At 44.8% G+C, this 16,682-nt stretch overlaps 1 protein-coding gene across 1 annotated transcript in view; it reads right to left on the bottom strand.

The window, feature by feature from the left end:
• Positions 1-3,544: 3,544 nt before the first annotated feature.
• LOC147901704 (MUS308 and mammalian DNA polymerase-like protein) overlaps positions 3,545-16,682 on the bottom strand; it is a 207,354-nt gene continuing 194,216 nt past the window's right edge. The window contains exon 25 of the mRNA XM_087374355.1: positions 3,545-3,753. Within this exon, the coding sequence (XP_087230481.1) occupies positions 3,686-3,753 (68 nt within the window). The 3' untranslated portion in view covers positions 3,545-3,685. The remainder of the gene's footprint in view (positions 3,754-16,682) is intronic.

The raw sequence follows: 16,682 nt of genomic DNA, 5'->3' as shown, positions 1-16,682 counted from the left end.
TCCGTTAAGGTGAGAAACCGTCCATCCAAATGTATAACCAAGAGAATGAACAATATGACTCGGCAAAATGATTTCCCTAGGCCAGAAAAGTTGATGCCAGTCTTTAGCATTCAAACGCAGACACTTGGATTTTGGAAAGTTTACCTACAAGCCAACAACCAATCGGCACAGTGATAAAGCACGCATAAGTTGTGGGAGATCATTCTTAATATTCTTAGGAGTGAAGAAGGAATGATCAGCATAAGCTTGTGCAACCATGGGATTTCTTTCATAAGTCTCCAAACCATGCAAGGCATCAGTAGCATAGAATGATCCATATAGATAGATAGATAGAGTGGATCTATGTGTATCCGAGTGGGTCAACGAACCGCTCCTATGTGATATGAAGGTAGTGATCCCTATAGAGGCTGAGCTACACTAGAAGCTCGCTTGGTCCCAGCCAGGTCTGGAATGTGTAGTTGTAAGAGAACCTCTTAGATGACCTAATTGACCTCGTGTGACAGGAGGGGAGAAAACGGAGCGTCCATACTGTATTAGAAGGGAGGGAGTCTACCCATGTCAAGCCCCAGTCGCTCAAACAATGTCTCTATGCGTACATACCAACATCTCTAGTCACCTCCTACTGAAATAGCCATAGGGGAGGACAATGCTAGCCATGGTAGCCTGTTGCACCAAGAAGTGTAATCCCCATACTCGCTAACTAGGTACACATACATGATGACCTGAAATGCAATATCTAGTTGTAATGGGGATGATCCAAACTCAACCTGAATGATCTGGTGAGGAACGGATGGCTTACCAAGAATCATCCATGATAGCATGAGAACCTATAGCCACTCCACACGAGCCCACTCTATATTCGACAAATTTGGTCCCCAGCAAGGGCAACCGCGCTGGGCAAACAGAGGAGTAAAAAAGCAACCCCTTGGTCCATGGATCCTAAAAGTATGAGCAAAAAACTGCCTCTCTAGTCTGGCAAATGAAGCGTATCCTCTACCCAAGCGGGCCTGCATTGTGGGTCTCATAGTAAAGATGGGTCCGAAGAAGACAACCCCAAGATACGTGTATGATGAAACTCTCTCAACAGTATGTATGAATCACAAAGAGAGAGAGAGAGAGAGAGAGAGAGAGAGAGAGAGAGAGAGAGAGAGAGAGAGAGAGAGAGAGAGAGAGAGAGAAAGAAAGTTTATTAAAGTCTTCGAAAGAATGATGGGTCTATGAGAGAGAAAGAGAGAGAGAGAGAGAGAGAGAGAGAGAGAGAGAGAGAGAGAGAGAGAGAGAGAGAGATGCATTTGTATATACATGTATGTAGCACATACAATGGTTCAAGGATATTATACATGAAGTGACATTGCAAAATTCTTAAAATCAAGACCGCTTCGAGGCTATTAAAAATAACAAGACATGGTTCCACTATGCTAAAACTGTTGGCCACTATGAAGATTGTGCACACTTTGACACTTGAGTTATTGATTAAGAAGAAAACATTTCTTATCGAAACATTCCCTTGTGATACAAGGGGTTGGTAATTTGATTTAGAAATGGTGGGAGGAAGCTCATAATCCATTGCGTATTGTGGTGTATCACCTAGATCCAAATTGATGTGACATGAAACTTCATCGTTATGGAAGACATAACATTGTGTGTATTTACAATGCACATAATGTAGACTTCTTGTATTACAATAAGTTGACAAAGTGTTGTTGCAAGGAGGATTTATTAGCAACTAATAATGTTCAATAATTGGTGGCCTAAAAATGGTGGCCAATGTATAGTGCCAATCATGAGCATTTATGGAGCAAAAGATCTAGCTCAACCGTGCTCTATCTCACATTCTCAAACATCCTTACCTAGGTAAAGAATGCTTAAGTGTCAATTTTTGTGATGTATTAAAAAATGCAATTGAGCATGCCATAAATAAGGACTGTTAGCGAAAATGCAAGTATTTAAGAATCAAGGATTATAATCATATTAACATGCAAGGGACATATATCAGTTGTGGAAGAAAAAGCACAATGTCAACCTATGAAGATAAAATGTCCTCACAATGGATGAACTATTGGAAAGGAGGGTGGTAAACAAATAGAGGCTATTGAGATAGATGGATAAGATAAGATTATATAGCATGCTAATGCAAGTTTTGCACATAAGATGGTGAACCTCTTATGCAATGGAAGTGACACACTCGATGGATAGCAATGAAAAATGGACTCAACCCCCTACTGGAGCTACTTCATACCATATATAAACTCAAAGACTGTGTATTGCTTGCACTTTGCAACATCCCTAGATAAAGATTAATTGAGCTGGTTGAAGCACTGATACAAAATAAGCACACAGGCACAAAATCCTACTAACATAAAAGCAAGAATGAAAAAATGTAGAAGAAGAGACCCACATCTAATGATTGAGCAAAAACACAAAAGGTAATGAATGATGACCTTTCAAGTCCCCACAAGCATCTTGTCCAACTTATCAAGAAAAATGCATACAAGCTACTAGTGATACACATGCAAGTGCACTCATAGCTTCTCTTTTAAGCACACCTTTTGAAATTGGTAGATGCTTTTGCCATGTGTATGCGCAACGAGATCTGTTGCTATATCCATCATGCAATGGGAACTCTTTGGCAAGACTTCTTTGTCATGCCACTTGCAATTGGAAAGTGGAATTATATTTTGTTAAATTTGTGGCCTAGTTCATTTTATTAGAAAAAAGATCACACCTTAAGAAACCTTGATAGTTAGATCTACTCACCGTTATTTCTACTTATCACTTTGCTTTATCTCATCTCTTCATTTTAAAGGGGGTGAAAAAACCCCTATGTTCTCGTTGTGATCATCAAATGTTTCACCAAGCAATCGCACGACTACAAAAATGCCATGATTGAAACATGGCTCACATTCTTGAATTGTTTGTCATAACAATCACTAGAATACCATGATCAAAGAGAACTTCCATGTCTCTTATAAAGGTTTATAAAGGTTTCTCTCTGTCTCGAGTCAAATGTCTTGTAGCTTGCTTTACTTACAATCATTGTCTTTTTCCCAACAGTTGGTTTGTCTTGTCTACTATTTTATTGTGACCTGTGGGTTGTCATTGCTATCAAAAACCCTTGCCCTAATTGTTATATCAGACAACGACAAGGTTACTTGTAAAAACAATGAAATTTGTAATCATGAAGCAAGAAAAAAGGTCGCAGGGGGGGGGGGGGGGCTGCATATGAAACGAGAGGGATTGAGAAGCTAGAAGGCACAATATTTTTAAAACAGAAAAAAGGTTAACAATATTTTGACTAGTACTTTTAAGAGTATTGAGTACTTCAAGTCAAACATGGCCCATTTTGTTAGAGTTTTACAAGACTATCAAAAAGATTCAAGGGTCTCGTAGTAGTAATGGCACATTTGTGGACGTCTTGGATTGGCTTTTAGAAGAAAAAGCTCCACACAATCCTCAAGTTCTACTGAGAGCGATAGAGCTGGTCAATTCCATTTATAACCCTTGATTGCATTCTATTATACAAGAAAAAAAAGGGGTATTTGAATATTTTACATCTACTTGGTGCCCAAGACCAATACTTCGCAAAAAATAAAAGTATCCATCACATCTTGTAAATTTCTTAATATGAATATTGGGCTACAAAGTGAGCCAAAAACTCTAGTCCATACATCAGAAAAATTATAACTTACATATCCTCACATGGTTGTAAAGAACCCCATTTTGGTCCACACTTTAGCTTTACTCGAAGAGGAACTGCACAATGAGTCCAATCAAATTGTCAAAATCTCTCTCTCTCTCTCTCTCTCTCTCTCTCTCTCTCTCTCTCTCAAAAAGTATGTATGTGGGGGGGAGGGGAGGAGGAATCTTCACCAATGAGGATCTTACACAAATGCAAACTAAGCAAAGGGAGGGAGGTATAAAGAGGCTGATGGAGGCAAGGAAGAAGAGCAAGTGGGCAGTCCATAGAGATGGTAGGGTGATCATCCAAGAGCAAAGACTCCCCCTCCCCTCTTCCAAATAAAAGGTACGCAACCTGTAAGACCGTCACTCCTCTTGTTGGTGTTGTTCTAGGAATTGCATCATTGGGCTCAAAAGATCAATAAGGAATTTTCTTTGGAGTGGTCTAGATGGTTTAGCAGACACCAAAGCTAGGGTGGCTTGGGAGACTTTGATCCTACCCACGTGGGAAGGAGGCCTCAATATAATGGATCAAGGCTTTATAGCACAGCTTTATTATGCAAAGTGAGGCCTCTCTTAAGGGTAGAAACCTTGGAAGGATATCTTCATTAGATGCATATGATCCTACTCTTCTTCAACACATGGATACCAGGTGGATCTTTACCTCAGCCCATCTTAGGGCAAGTTATCCAAATCTACGTTGATATACTTATACATTGTGCATTTCAGCCTGTCAAGGTTGCATGTCATGCGGAGTAGTATTTTTTTACTTCCAGATGGTATATGGACCCTGACCCAAGTCACATTCCCTTGGGTTCATGAAGGCTTTGGCTCTATGGAGGTGTTCCCATCCAATATTTGCAGTGGGAAGCTGGGTAGTCAAAATGGATTAATGCAAGGCACCGAGAGAAGAGCCTCCCCTTCTTTCAATCCACAATTAGTACTCCCAAGAGATTTCAGCTCAGCCTTAGAGGATGGATGGCACATGTAGTCGCTGTCTTTCTGCAGTAGAGTCTATTCAGCATTGCTTAAGTGACTGCAAACAAGTGAGGATCATTTGGAAAGAGATTGCTAGATTATTGAGCACCTTTAAGCATTCTCCTTCATGAGCTAGGGCTCAGTAGCTTGGCTCTCTCTTTCGGGGCCTCATATGTTTTATGAGAGATATGACTCTTCTTGGGCTCGTTTGGTTCGACAATATTTGGTTCAACCATGCTCTCTGGATGACATACGTGGCTCTCAGTACATACCTGTGCACTTTTTGTAGATACTTCATCGGAGATTCTGGCGATCCTATCAACATGGCATATTTGGATAGAAGTCTTTTCTTTTGGGGAGGGGTAAACATGAGCTTGCTTGCACACAATGTTATATGGAAGTCATGGCTTTGCATGAGAGAGTTATAGGCAGACTGGACACTACATAGAAGAAAGAGAGCAGTACGTGAAGCAGGGGTGCCCCCTCTCTCCCACCCTCTCAAGCCTTTATGTCGATGAGCTGGCCTCTTGTATGGACATACTAGGAGGGTGGGGATCGATTTATCATAGTCATTCATACCTAGCCTTCTATATGCTGATGATTTGTGTTGATCTCAGGCATAGCTGAGGGCCTATAGATGCATTTGACAACTTTGCTAGGATTTTTGTGACAGCCCTACCATGAAGCCCCGCCATGAAGGTCAACCTAGGTGAAACCAAGGTCATGATCTTCAATACTAACGATGCTCAACTACAAGGGGATCCCAAGTCTACCATGAAATTGAAAGCACAACACAACTAACCACATGGCATGCTTCTTTAGCAATGCTACAGAGACAATGTTTCCACACATACTTCCAACATGTTAACACGACGTCACTTCTCTCAGACTCTCTAGTCTGACCAAAACTTCATATGCAAGGGGACCTGATTCATGAGGCGACCCTGACTCATGGGACATACCATAGATCACGAGAGCAAGAGATTACATACTTCCACTTTATAGGAGGTGGTGTGATAGGGAGGCGTTGAGATCAACACCCGGAATTTCATGTACACCAAGTCAACAAGAAGCACCTAGCCCATCTGAGGTACTATCATTGCGCTATCCCAATGCTAGGGTACCCCATGACGCCCATAGGTGTATCCCACAGAGAGGAGCCAAGGACGTCAGTGGTAGATCTCAAATATGTTCTAGAGATCCTAATGGGAGCCTGGTTAGGTCCACGCAAAGCTTACACTGCTCATGGCTAACACAAAACAAGACAAGGCATGCTTGGAGTCTTCGAAACTCCCTCCAGTACGTTGCCCTTCCGTTTCTAGGTCTTTCTCATTGTCATTTCATTTTCATTTTCATTCTCATAATCATTTCCATTTTCATCATCAGTAGTTCATGGGAAGGGGTGCAAAACACCCCCGATTCTGCCCATGATGGGAGGGGTATATCTCCATGATTGAACTTAGTTCTTATAGGCTTTTTTGGCCTTCAACAAATGTTATTAAATCTCTCTCTCTCTCTCTCTCTCTCTCTCTCTCTCTCTCTCTCTCTCTTGGTGAAATCCATATTTGTTTATATAACAAGAAGTAGTTCCCAGAGGAGAGAAGATGTTAATATAGGACAAGTACAGAGAGGAATCTATCTAACGACGATGAGTACTAAGGAAATCATAAACGGATTGTCTTAGTGACATCTGAAAATAGGAAAACTTGGAAAAAGTCGAGTCCATAGACCCCAATAACGAGCCCACACCCACATACCCACACACACTTTTTTGGTGAAAATTTTAATACTTCATATTACAGTTTGGCTATCCCAAAAAACAAGAGATGCCAAATAACGTCAACAGAAAATCGCACTATATGATAAGTATACATCATGTTCTATATAATGAGTTTGCAGACAATCAAAGAGAGATTGCTGCAAAGAGTGGAAAATGTAGGATCACCAAAGACTTTGATTTCTATCCTTCCATAGAGTCCATAGTGCCCAGTAACGAACCCAAGTGAAAAACAAATCAAACTCCTGTCCGGGTGGACGAATCCCAAAAAGCCATGAAAACTTCCCAAAGGTAGCATTAGGAAAGTGAATTCTCAAACGCTGCCCCAGGAAGCTCAAGAAATCACTAGTATGGGGCCAATGCCAAAGAAGATGAGGCATAGACTCCCGCGAAGCCAAACATCTACGACAAACAGCCAGAGCGCACACACACACTTTTGTTTTGTGAAAACTTTGAATGCTTTATATTACAAGGAAGCTATCCCAAAACTGGGAAGCTGAAAAAGTACATCAAGAGAAAATCTCCATGTAGGACAAATATACATCAAGTCTATGTAGTGAGTTTGCAAACAATCGAAGAGTGATTGCTGTAAAGAACGATGAAGAAAACAAAAGGAGAAAACATAGGATCGCCAAAGACTCTGTAGTTTCTATCTTTCCAGAAAGTCCAGAGTGCCCAGTAGCGAGCCCAAGTAAAGAACAACTCAAAATCCAGACATGGAGGATATATCCCAAAAAGCCAAAAAAGCTTCCCGAAAGAAGCTTGAGGAAATCTCAATCGCAATCTTTGCCGAAGGATGCCCAAGGAATCAAACCGTCCATGCATGAATTATTCTAACCAACCTTGTAACTCAAACTTAGGAATATAACAAGGCCTGCCGCTTACGACGTGTCAGTCGCCGTGAGATCCGCTGTGCTGTGTAGTTGGAAAACGCTAACATTTACTACTTTCTTCGGGGCATGCGGAGGCAAAGACCTCACAAAAAGAAAATACTTATTTCTTATTGTCAAGCATATTGAGGCAAAGATGATACAAAAAGAACACACAATGGTTGATAAGACACTCTCACTTTTGGGCCTTGACCTTCTTTTCTAAAGTCATAAGATACTCTCATGCTCAACATGATCGCAGGCTCTTTCCAATCTATTTCTCATTTTCTCATGGAGTTATTACTGAACAATTAGGGCTTACCTTACCTCCCCTTCATTCTTAGCGATAAAGTGACTTCCAGTACTGGTGCAATAGCTATCCTTTCAATTGTGCAAACCTTTATTGGAAGACAAGATGATAAATATCTGTGGCTGCCTTGCAAAAGCTAGTGAGAGGACAATGATGCATAAGATTAACAATGTCATGTCATCCCATACGTACAAAGCCTATACTGTACGAATTGTACCAAGAAACATTCAAAGTATAATTACCGGCGGCAAAATACTTGCCACTGCCACTTCGCCTCCTAATCGTGACCCATATAATGTCTCTTACTACCTGCGGCCCCCTTTTCTATTTGTCAATCAAGGGTGAGAGGCTGAGTCAAATTAAGAGAGAAGGATGAGAGGAAAGGGGCAAAAGAAGAGGAGGAGAGGGGATATGTTGAGAGGGGAGAGGCTAAAGGAGGGGCTAAGAGACGTTAGGTTGAGAGAGGAGAGGCTGAACGCAGAGTTTAGAGGAACATTACCTGGAGAGGAAGCCGAGAGAGGGGGGTGCTATTAGCAGGCAAAGAAGGGCAGATGAGACGAGGGAGCTGTTGGCAGGTTGGGGGGATAGAGAGGTGAGGCAGGGGAGAAGGGAGTGATATGGGGGAGCAAAAGGGGCAAGCAGTGGGCAGAGAGAAGGAGGCAAGGAGTAGGGAGGAGGCAGCAGGGACCACGGGGAGGGAGGCAAAGCAGGGAGGATTGGCAGAGGATAGCAAGTAGGTGGGAGAGAACCAAGGGGAGTAGCAAGCAGGAGAGGGTAGCAAACAGGGAGAGGGAGGCAGGGCAAGGAGGACAAGGAGAGCGTAGCATGCAAGGGGGAGGGGAGAGGAGAGCAGAAGGTGAAACAGGGGAGAGCAACATCTCCCAGCAGGTGAACCATCCTTGCCTAATATATTGGTATCAGAGCTTCAGTTTTTCTTTTGAGATCTTATGAAACGAAGAAAGAAAAGGAAAGAATTCAAAACTTACAGCTTCATAGGAGAGGTGGAGTCGTTGCTCCTCCCCGCTCTAGCTGCCCTCCCTTCTCCCCTCAGCCTCCCCCTCCCCTCTCAGCCAGCCCCTCCCCTCCTCTCAACCCCTTCCATGCCCTCTCCTTCTGCCTCTCTCCCCCGCTATCTCCCCCTCCCCTCTCGGCTCTCCTCCCCGCTCCTTTCCCCCGCCTCCCGCATCCCTCTTTCCCCGTCCCCTCCTACACACCCTTCAGCCCTCTCCCTCATCCCCTTCAGCCCCCTCTCTCAACCCCCACCCCCCTTTCCCTGCTCCCTCCCCCGCCTCCCCTGTCCCCCCTTCACCCTCCTCTCCCGGCACCCTCCCCCGCCCCCTTCACCCTCCTCTCCCGACACCCTCCCCCGCCCCCTTCACCCTCCTCTTCCGACCACACCCTCACCTGCCCCTTTCACCCTCCTCCGCCGCCTCCTTCAACCTCCTCTTCCGGCCACCCTCCCCCTCCCTCGCCCCTTCAGGCTCCTCTCCCGACCACCCGCATCCGCCTCCTTCTACCTTCCCTTCCTTCCACCCTCCTGCGTCCCTCTGGGGTTCTTCTTCTTGGCATCATTTTCTTGGGCGGATAGAGTATCATTGCGTTCGAGCTGGCCTTCCCACCGTGAGACTGGCAATGGACCTTCCTTCAATCCTTGTCCACTTCGACTGACCGTCAAAACAATTACGTTTCAAAAGACGAGGTGCAGCAACTCAAAAAAGACACAAAGCAAGAGAGTTCCTCTTTACTCTTCGCTCGCATCCATGGGTCCCATCCTTCCAGGTTACAAGCCAGGGACTGGATGCTGCAGCTTTACCTAGAGACATTGCACATCACCTCACAGATGTTCGTCTGCTTGGTGGAGGGTTCTTCTAGGTGGTTTTTGATTCTTCGGATGCAACAAGTACAGTGCTCTAGGCTAGTCCCTTGACACTGAGCTCCAAGATGAATTTTTTGATGCCCTTCACGTTGGGATTTGATCCTGTGGAGGAGGATAGCCGGATTACTTCACTCTTCATCAGATTCCCCGGCCTCCCTCAAGTTTACCATCGACTCTTATCATCCATTGGAGCCGCTTTCGGGTTAGTCACCAAGATCCCCACTCTACCTGGCATGCCTTCTTCAGCAGCTGAGGCAATTAGATCAAATGGGGTGCCACGTGTTAGGGTCATTGTCTCGGACCCTAATATCACGGATGACCACATCATGCTTCAACGTCCAGATGGCTCATTCTTCAAGCAAAGAGTTAACATAGTTGGGAGATTGCCCAAGGACAAAGAAAAAACCCAAAAGGTCCACAGGTGTAGCGCCTCATCGCACCACCTCAGCGGTACATATTGCACGTCCTACCACTTCTTCTTGCACTACTAGACGTTCCACCTCTCGACCAGGACCTTCGGCTACAACCTTTCATCCTAGACCAGTGTGACCAAGACCCTTCGCACGTCCTGTTCCTGTCATCCCCCATTGGGTGCCAGTCAATTCACCTTCAGCAGGTGCGGGAGTGCTTTCCCAAGTCGATTTTCCTCCTCTTGAAGTGCAAATGAGAAGTCGGAACAATTGCAAGAAAATCAGAAGAGTTTGTGGTTTGCACAACATATAAGGATTCTCAATTGCGACGTTCAGGGCCTTTGAGGTGTATTGCATAGTTGCCGTAGGCAGCTGATTCGTAACTAACTTCATCCAAGTGTAACTGGGGGACCCATTCATATTCTTATGCTTTAGGAACACAAACTTGTTGTCAGAGATTGTGCCGAGTCGGGTAAGCTTCTTTCAGGTCATACTTTTTGGTCGCCTGCCTCAAGCACCAGGGGAGATACTTGCATTTTTGTCTCTTCTTCGGTGCTCCCCTTGGTGATTGGACATGGAGTCATAGTCCCCTCTAGAGCTTAGTGGATTATTCTTTTCATTGGAGGGTGTTAGGTTGGCCTTTTAAAGCTGTATGCCGCCAATTTCGGAGGGAATCCTGTCCTTCTATGGATGGAACTCCTTTCTTGGTCCCCCATTACAGAGTCTGGATTATTGGGGGTGATTTCAACATGGTTAAGATGCTCGCAGACAAAAGAGGAGGTAGGAAAGGTGGCATTCAAACCCTAGAGAGAGCAACCTGTGATGCCTTCCTGTTTCAATTCAGTAGTGGCAGAGATGTTTGGTATGATGACGCTTTTCACACTTAGCCACAGTCACTTCTGTTTTCTTGGTCGAACATGAGGTTGTAGATGCCTATCCATGGACGGATTGACAGATTTTATGTGGATGATTGGGCTCTAGATAGAGGTGGGACAGCATGCATTAGCACTAGGGTGTCCACTTTAGATTATTTTCCCGTTGTTTTGATGATTTCAGAGCCTTGTGTGAGAGGCCGCTCTGCCAGTATCAGGATTCCAAATGCTTTTTATGCAGAGGAGTGCCTCACGGAGGCAGTGTTCCAGATTTGGGTATCTCACATGCAGGGTGGGCAGCTATCCCCTTCATATGTAGCTGCATCCCTCTCTGATATTAGCAACTTCTATCATTCAATTGCTCGTGTTGGGAGAGGTGAGATTCTCTGGTGGGAGATTGGTATCCGCCAGCAGTAGCTAGCAACTCTTCAGAAGGAAGAGCAAAAAAGGCCTATAGATGCTTGGATTCAAGAACGCCTTGCTACAAGAAGAGCTCTTCAGCAGTCATTGTTAGATCAGAGAGCAAAGTATGCCTTTCATGCCAGAGAGTCATTTTGGACTCAAATTGGAGGTAGGGTCAACAAGAAGTTCTTCCCTAGTATTCACCCCAGACATAGTAAAGAGAGTGTTTCGTAGCTTGTTGACTCAGACGAGGTTCTACAGTCACATCCAGATGCCATCTTGCAAGTAGCTACATAATTTTATGCCTCCTTTCTCACAATAGATCCTAACACACAGGCCAGAGATGATGCTAGGGTTACTATTTGACATCACTTACCTCGGTTGGTGACAGGAGATGAAAGTTTCACTTGATGCACCCTTCACCAACATAGAGTTCAGGAATGCTCTTTCTGCTTCACAAGGGCAAGTATCCAAGCTCAGATGGACTTGCCCCTTCTTTTTTCTTTTTTTTTGGGGACCAAATTGGGGATCAGATTTCCTCAACCCTGCAGAGCATTTGGGACTCGGGTAATTTGCCAGACTCACTTACAATGGGTCTCATTCATCTTATCCCAAAAGAGGGTTGAGGGAACCTATTGTCTCAGTGGAGACCTATGGGCACTATGTACAAGATTTTGACGAAAGCAATCAGCCTACGTTTGCAGCCCTTCCTTCCAGATCTTATACATGATATACACAGACGGGCTTTGTGCATGGCAGAAGCAGCTTTGATAACATCTCATTTTTGGAGGCTTCTGACTGGGCCATCCACAATGGCCATTGGCTATCCATTCTACTCCTGGACTTTGAAAAAGCATATGATAGGGTAGATTGGGGCTTTCTAGAGGGAACCCTTGTTCGCTTTAGATTTTCAGATGCATGGATCAAGGGGTGTCCGCTCTTTATAGATCAGCCCACAGCCAGGTTCTTATTTGTGGAATTAGGGGAGACAGGTTTCAGATAACTAGATCAGTCCGGCAAGGATGCCCCTTAGCCCCCTTTCTCTTTTCATTTGTGGCTGAAGTTATGAGCATCTATATTAGAGCTCAAGCTATTACTGTTGGGTTGAGGCTTCCGTTGAGGTAGGAGGAATTGAGATCGTTTGTTCATGTTGGTGCCGATTTAGAGAGTGTATCACTCACTCAAGAGACGTATTAGGAATTTCTTGTGGAGTGTACTAGATGGCACTACAGATGCTATAGCCAGGGTAGCTTGGGAGACCCTCATTCTCCCCATAGGGGAAGCGGGTCTCAATATTATTGATCCAGACTTGAACTGTATCGCCTTGCTTTGTAAGATGGTGGTGAGAAAATTGATGCCTGGACAAGAGCCTTGGAAGGATTTTTTCTTACGCAGCATTCAATCATGTACACCTTCTCATGGGGGTGATTGGATGGACAGCTCGAGATGGATCTTTACTTCAGCCCATCTCCAATCTCCCCCTTCCCCTCTCATGGCTACCATTTTGAAATCTTGGGACAGCTTCAAAGGCACTCTTTGGAGAGTTCCATTCTCCTCTCGCGCAGAGATAGACAAGTAGCCTATCATGTGGAATGATTGTATATTGGATGAGCATGGCAGATTACTAGGAGTGTCACATTATAATCCTTGTCACATTATATGCAGTGGTCTAGATGGGAGAGGGGACCTGCCTCCACGGTGGGGGCCTAGAAAGCCTTTAAGAAGCTTCCATAGGATCAGGTACTCTTATCAGTTAGCCACCTCAAAGGGAGTGTAGTCAAGATTCAGTAGATAGATGCAGCCATACCAAGGAGAGTGGAGGATACAGATGACATGCCGATCACAGAGTCCACTTGGTTGGGTGCTTTCACAAGGACGGGTATTCCTTATAGCCTTGCGGGATGCAAGGGAGGATGCCCTTGTCTTTGAGATTCGGTGGGAGGCAAACTTCACAGGTCTTCACAGGATATTCTTTTGGGGCTTGCCTTTCAGCCGGTCAAGATTGCAGGTTAAATGCAGTGGGGGAAGGATTCACAGTGGTATCTTGATCCTGACCCCGTTCTTCTGGCACTCGGGTCTTGGAGATTCTGGTTATATGGTGGTTCCCCCATTAGGTCCTTGCAGTGGGACCTTGGGGAGTGGGAGTGGATTGATGATAAAGGGCACCGAGAGAAGAGCATCTCCTTCTCTCCTTACACAATCAGAAATGCCATGAGATTCCAACTCAGTGGTAGAAGTTGGAGGCCCTCCACAGCTCATCATTGGGATAGTTTTCAAATTTCTGCAGATGTGCAGAAAAACTTTTGGAGGAGGCTTTGGGAATCTTTTAGGCATAGAAAAATCACTCTTTCTTTTGGCTTTCTATTCACAGAGGGATTGCGGTGAACCTGTGGAGATCCAAGGTTCAGAGCTGATCCTACATGTCCTCGATGCCACACAACAGTTGAGTCAGTTCAGCATTGCCTTTGGGAGTACAAACATGCAAGCATAAATTGGAAGGGTGTTGCTAGGATACTTTGCATATTTCATAGAGTGCCCTTCTTTATGACCTAGGGATTAGTTGCATGGTTGTCTGTTACCGGTCATTAGGTGTTTTTTGAGGGACACGACTCAGATTCAGCCTTCTTCGCACGATGCCATCTTGTGCAGTCATGTTTCCTCGAGGATGTTCCTTTCACTCCTTTCAGAGCTGCCCATGCTTCTATAGACACATCTTGGGAGATTCTGGCTAGTATTTCAGCTTTGCATATTGGAGGGCCAGATGTACGGAGGCAATGGAGAGTACCCAGGTTCACCCTTCCAGGACTATGGCCAGTATATGGACTGATACTATACACACTTTGATGGCCATTTGGACGAGGATGCAGAGATCTTCGAGAGCAGCTACAGCAAGGAGGGATATCTTTTTCAGAGTTTTGAGGGGATCTCCTTTCTTCTTTGATTCTCCTTCAGGGTTGAGGTGGCATTTTCAGCCTCCATCCTGGATTTGGTTAGCTCTTTCTGAGCGGGTTTATTCTTTCATGCATGTCGTGATGTACTTCCGCGCACTTGAGCTTGCTCTTGTGGTTTTCATTCATACTTAATGAAGTAATCTTTTTTTCCTTTTTGGGGAGGGGGAGGGGGGAACGAAGAAAGAAAGAAAGTTTATTAATGTCTATGAAAGACCAAAGGGTCTATGAGACTGAAAAAAAACCTAGATACAATGAAAACTAAGGTTAGGCCACTAAATGGGCACCCTTGCCTAAGGCTGATGTCTATGTCAAGAAAGAAAGTAATGCATCACACTCTTGCTGCGAAGGAAACCCAAAACGGTACAAAAAATGCCAAGGAGAATCCCTTGGCCATCTACCACCATCCACCTAAGTGGCTAGACTTGTGTATGTTGTGTGTGGGACCAACACCATCCGGAAACTTGAGTCTTAAGAGACAAGAAAAGCTCGTCTAACAGTGGCTTGGGATCATGTGAGGATTGGCATTGAGAAATGATAGATCTGTCGAGTTGCATTCCTCCCCTGTAGTCTCCATGATGTGACCCATGGTCTAACAAGTCCTATCTTCACTTTGGAGGTCTGTCTCCAGTCAAAGAGAGAGAATATGTATGCGGTCCTCATGTGAGTGTCCACCCAAGGCAAGTCTGCCAAGTCGTGGCCTATGGCTCTTTGTTGTGTCTGGCCTGCTACTATCCTTGGCTCGAGTCACTGAGGCAAAAAATCATGATCGTGCTCTAATGGGGCTCAATAGTTCCCTCATGTGCTCTCCTCTGTGCTCATATAAGCTGGTCTCTGTCTCTGGGCCTCAAGAAGGAAAATAGCCACACGTCCCTTATCTAGATATGCCACGAACTCTTTGAGTGGGCCAAAACCAGTATTTTATTTTTTATTTTTGTCAAGAAAGAGACTTCTATTAAGTAATAGAAAAAACCCGTGAGAGCAAGCTCAAAGCGGAATACATCATGAAATCATGAGGTTAAACAAGCCCCCTCAAAGTGAGGTGGAAAACAACCAAGGCCGAGGCTGAAAGTGCCACCTCAACCCTGTAAGAGTCTCAGAGAAGAAAGGAGAATCCTTCCATTCCCTGAAGAAAGAAGCCCTCCTAGCTGAGGCTACACGGGAGTCTCCCTGCATGCTCGTCCATACGGCCATCAAGCTATGTATGGTGTCTGTCCAGATACTAGCCAGTGTGTGCGAGGGATGATGAACCTGAGTTCCCTCCAATGCCTCTGTGCATCTGGCTCTCCAGATATGCCAGGCTGCTATGCTCGCTAGAATCTCCCAAGAGGTATCCACAGAGGCATGTACAGCTAGAAAAGGAAGGTGTGGTATTACATCCAAAGAATAGGACTCAACCTGATGACGTCGAATCGAAATTGCCCAAGCGGAGTCAAGTCTCTCATAGAATACCTGAGGCCCCGTAAGAGAAATCCAAGCCACTGAGCCCCATGTCATCAAGAATGGGGAGTGGGCAAAGTGACTGAAAATCCTGGCTACCCCCATCCAAATCATCCTCGCCTGTCTGCAATCCCATAAGCAATGTTGAATAGTCTCCAAAGCAGAGAGGCAATGTGGGCAAGTAGGGTCGGCTCCAAACCTAGATCTCCAAAGGTTCTGCAATCCCACCATGGATAGAAAGCCAAAACAAAAGAGTGATCTTTCTATTCCTATGGGATTTCCAGAGTCTCTTCCAGAAGCACCTCTGCAAATCCGCAGTGATATCAAATGTCTCCCAATGAGGAACTCTAGAAGGTCTCCAACCTCTACTACTGAGCTGGAATCTCCTAGCATTACTGACCATGTAGCAAAAGAAGGGGATGCTCTTCTCTTGATGCCAAAACCAGTATTGAAAAGGTGTCATCCACGAATCTCATGTATACAGAGCATTTGAATGCATACTGATCCTTTGTCTCAATCTCCTACATATCACATAAAGTGTGGATCCATCTCTTGTGGGATGTCCTTTGGCCCCCTATCTCAATCCGTAGTTTGTGTGAAGATACTCAAAACTGACTAATCAAGATCCTCAGTGCATACAAGAGATGAATCTCGGTGTAGCCTAGTAGTTAGACAGACCCCTCCTTTGAGATCCAAATAAAAGCTGTGTTTCACTGAAAGCTTAGTAGGTGCTAGCCAAGTCCTATATCTATGGAGCTGCAAGATATACTCTCTGATGACTTGGTTCACCTCTTGACAGGAAAGTGGAATGGATGGAGCCTCAAGGCTATACTAAAATGGTGGCAATTTGTTAATGCGTAGTCCCAAGCTTGCAAACCATCTGCATGTCCAAGCACACTAACTCATCCGCCGCCTCCAATGCTATGGATGAAGACTCAAGGCTAACCATGGTAGTCTGCGTTGTCTAGATGTCGAGTATCAAAGTCCCTAACCCTATGAAGATAAGTGACCACGTAGAAGACTGCAGTAGAGGGGTAGCCCAAAACTCCGCTAGTATGATCTAATGTGGAACCAATGCCTTGCTGCGGATCATTTAAGCAAGAAGTAGAACCTGAATTCTCA

This window comes from Dipteris shenzhenensis, chromosome 5, assembly GCF_047967505.1.
Source record: "Dipteris shenzhenensis isolate YYH24624 ecotype China chromosome 5, Dip_SZ_1.0, whole genome shotgun sequence".
NCBI classification, from domain to species: Eukaryota; Viridiplantae; Streptophyta; class Polypodiopsida; order Gleicheniales; family Dipteridaceae; genus Dipteris; species Dipteris shenzhenensis.
This window is presented reverse-complemented; position numbering and strand designations above follow the sequence as displayed.